This window comes from Lolium rigidum, chromosome 1, assembly GCF_022539505.1.
Source record: "Lolium rigidum isolate FL_2022 chromosome 1, APGP_CSIRO_Lrig_0.1, whole genome shotgun sequence".
In the NCBI taxonomy this organism is placed as follows: domain Eukaryota; kingdom Viridiplantae; phylum Streptophyta; class Magnoliopsida; order Poales; family Poaceae; genus Lolium; species Lolium rigidum.
This window is the reverse complement of record NC_061508.1, coordinates 254298501-254301287: the sequence shown is the minus strand read 5'-3', so window position 1 is coordinate 254301287 and position 2787 is coordinate 254298501. Positions and strand designations below refer to the sequence as shown.

Below are 2787 nucleotides of genomic sequence, written 5' to 3'. Positions count from 1 at the left end.
GCGATATAACAGCCCAGTAGTTCGCATCTCCAAAGAGAGGGAACATATGCAAAGAAAAAGTAGTACTACCTAACTTGTGTGAACAAACAAGGCACAACAAAGAGCAATTCCCAACTCCACAGACTGAAGACTTGACACGTGCACCATGTTGTACTTGTACTATTTCTCCATTATATACATATCATAGAGTGAAGTCAGTTAAGCAAAGAACCTTCTGTCATGGAGCACGTCGCAGTGGCAAAAAAATGAAGCATGCCCTCAAAAGCTCCATCCCGATTTGCATGCCCAGAAGCTGGTAAGGGAGAAAATAGCTCGTGGACCCTCAACAAGTTCATCCCATAAAGGTAGTTGAGCAATAGAACATGAATTTTGTCACCCACAGCAACTCCAACCAACATATTCAAATATTTTGTAACCCCAAAAGGTAATATGTTGCGCTAGTACCTTATAAGCTAGCAAATGCAGAGTCCTTGAAGCATCAATTCTTCTGAGTTAGTTGAAGAAAAAGAAACCAGCTCGCAGATTCTTCCAGTATTCCATCTATTGCTAATCTCAAACCATTTACAACTTGTGTGGTACACCTTATAATGATGAAGGTAGACTGTAGAGCAGCCCATCCAAAAGAATTGAATGACTAGTGACCTAACAAAACCGATGAAAACTGAAAAGAGGAGGAAGCTTCCTGTACAAACAGTCCGATGATTCCTCAACCTCTAGCTAATAACACTTCCACATGCTTTTCTTTGCTGTTTCTTCTTGACCCTCCAGAATGAAAACGATTATCGGTTCTCCTATATTGAACTGCTGGAGTTTGTTTACCCAAGGCCAGCTGATGCAGCTGCAAGAAAGCAAGCATGCTTACTGCAAGCACAGCAGCATTACCCAGCACACCACCCATCTTCTCGAATCTTAAAATGTTCTTGGCAAAAGCAAAAGTGCAGGATACCACACGCACCACCATGTTTGAACCATGTCCCGTGCGGTCCTCATCTTCGTCTGATTGGTTGTGCATCCCATAGACATCTTCCGGCGAGACAAATTGGTTCTTGTCAAGCACATCTCCCACAAAACCTAAGGCTTCCTCAATGACCCCATGCCTCTTTCCTCTATGTTCAGCCAACCTTGCAGCAAGGAGAATACGACTTTGCTGCACCCTAGCAATCGCAGCATCTCGCTCAGCACGCTGTTGTAACTGAACATCCTGCAAGACAAATGTGACAAAAATAAGACACATATTGTTTTGCAATAAATGATCGTGAAACTTGCAATTCCTGCTATAGGAAGCAGCAACCTTTTATCAGCTTATTTGCGAAGACTCAATCTTCTATGGTAGTAAACTGTAGATCTTAACAGTTCTTATTGATACCTTAAACAAGAGGACAACAAGGAGCAAGCTATATAGGTAACTCCCATTAGCCAGAAGACGGCAAGCTACAGGGCTAACAAACTGTACCAATTGGGTGTCTTGGCCCCATTATTGGCTACAAGGGAAATGAGAGGTCCCTATTCAACAGATAAGATTCTCCTGAAAATTGTAGTGAAGATGCATGCCAACAGAAGTGCCAACGGAACACCTATACATTCAGGAGTGAATCTACCACCCAAATCACAAGAGGACAAAATTGCTGAAGCATACAAAGATCTGCAATAATGAAACATGACACAGACAAACAAGGAGAGCAAACAAAGCTATCATCCAGCTCACAAAGATGTGGCTTACTATCGTTTGTTTCCCCCAACCACGGCGAAGTGTCAAACGAGGAACCTCTGTGGACCAAGCACACAATACACTCACGGGTCACGGCCACCCACCTTCCACAGTGTCTTGAATGGGAAGGGCAAGTTTTCTAGAAATCAAAATAACTCGGTCTCTAGCGATTGTTCATTTGAATCTGAACTTATGGATCCGCAGTTAGCTAACAACGAGGAGAAACTGTTCGATTGCGCAAGGAAGAGGAAGCATAGCCATGATAACAACCTGTTCCATTGCAGTATCAAGTGTGGCTGGTTTCCTCACGCGATATAATCACAAAGAGAAAAACGAGGAGGAGATGAGGGAGGGGCTTGTACTGACATGGAGGAAGTGGAGGTGGCCCTCGAGGTCCTCGAGCGCGGTGCGGATGGCGTGCAGACCCCGCGCGTCGACCATGGCCGACGCCGCCGCAAGGTCGCCGTACCCTCCAGGCCGCCGCCCCTTGACGACCACGTGCCCGCAGCCGCAGCCCGGAAGGCCGGCGCAGGCGGAGAGGGAGAGGATGGCGTGGCTGAGCTTGTCGTGGAGGTCCCAGATGCGCTCCTGCAGCGCCTCCGCCTCCGCTCCCGTCGCCGCCGTCTCCCATCTCATCTCATTCGCACGATTCGCTCGTCGCCGTTAGAGAGAGACAGAGAGAGGCTGCGGGTCGAACAAAGAAGGCAGAGGCCGCACCCCGGCGCACGACGGGTTGGGGATTTGTTTTTTTCCTTTTACTTTTTTTTCCCTTGTGTCATGTGGTGATGATGGTGGTGTCACGAGAGGGCTAATCATTCAGCAATACACAGTTTTCTCAGACGAAATATGCAAGTACTACTTTGGAGAAGACAGGTGGCAAATTGATTTGGTTTTTCTTTAAACTTCAAACCATTATATTCTATTAAGCAAACAAGCATGCCGCCTCATTAAAAATCTTCCAGCCCCCTCAGGTACCCTGGAAGGAAAAGAGTGTGTGTGGAACCTGCCGCCGCGAGTCACATAATAATTACATCATCTAGAAGAGTTTGCAGAATAAAGTTAGGGGGTTCATCGACCCA

The 2787-nt window shown here is 46.5% G+C and overlaps 1 protein-coding gene across 1 annotated transcript; it reads right to left on the bottom strand.

Moving 5' to 3' along the window:
* Nucleotides 1–523: 523 nt before the first annotated feature.
* On the bottom strand, nt 524–2399 carry LOC124683521 (plastid division protein PDV1-like). The gene is made up of 2 exons (XM_047218020.1): nt 2075–2399; nt 524–1201 (listed from the first exon to the last, which is right to left on the bottom strand). The coding sequence occupies exons 1-2, from the start codon at nt 2342–2344 to the stop codon at nt 707–709; spliced, it is 765 nt and encodes a 254-aa protein (XP_047073976.1). The 5' UTR covers nt 2345–2399; the 3' UTR covers nt 524–706.
* Nucleotides 2400–2787: the final 388 nt, after the last annotated feature.

What these genes read in the sequence shown, in the direction of transcription:
- LOC124683521 (XM_047218020.1), bottom strand. Translation starts at nt 2,344, where the DNA reads ATGAGATGGGAGACGGCGGCGACGGGAGCGGAGGCGGAGGCGCTGCAG. An exon ending in GCCACCTCCACTTCCTCCAT is followed by an intron (nt 1,202 to 2,074) that starts GTCAGTACAAGC and finishes TTTGTCTTGCAG; the next exon opens with GATGTTCAGTTACAACAGCG.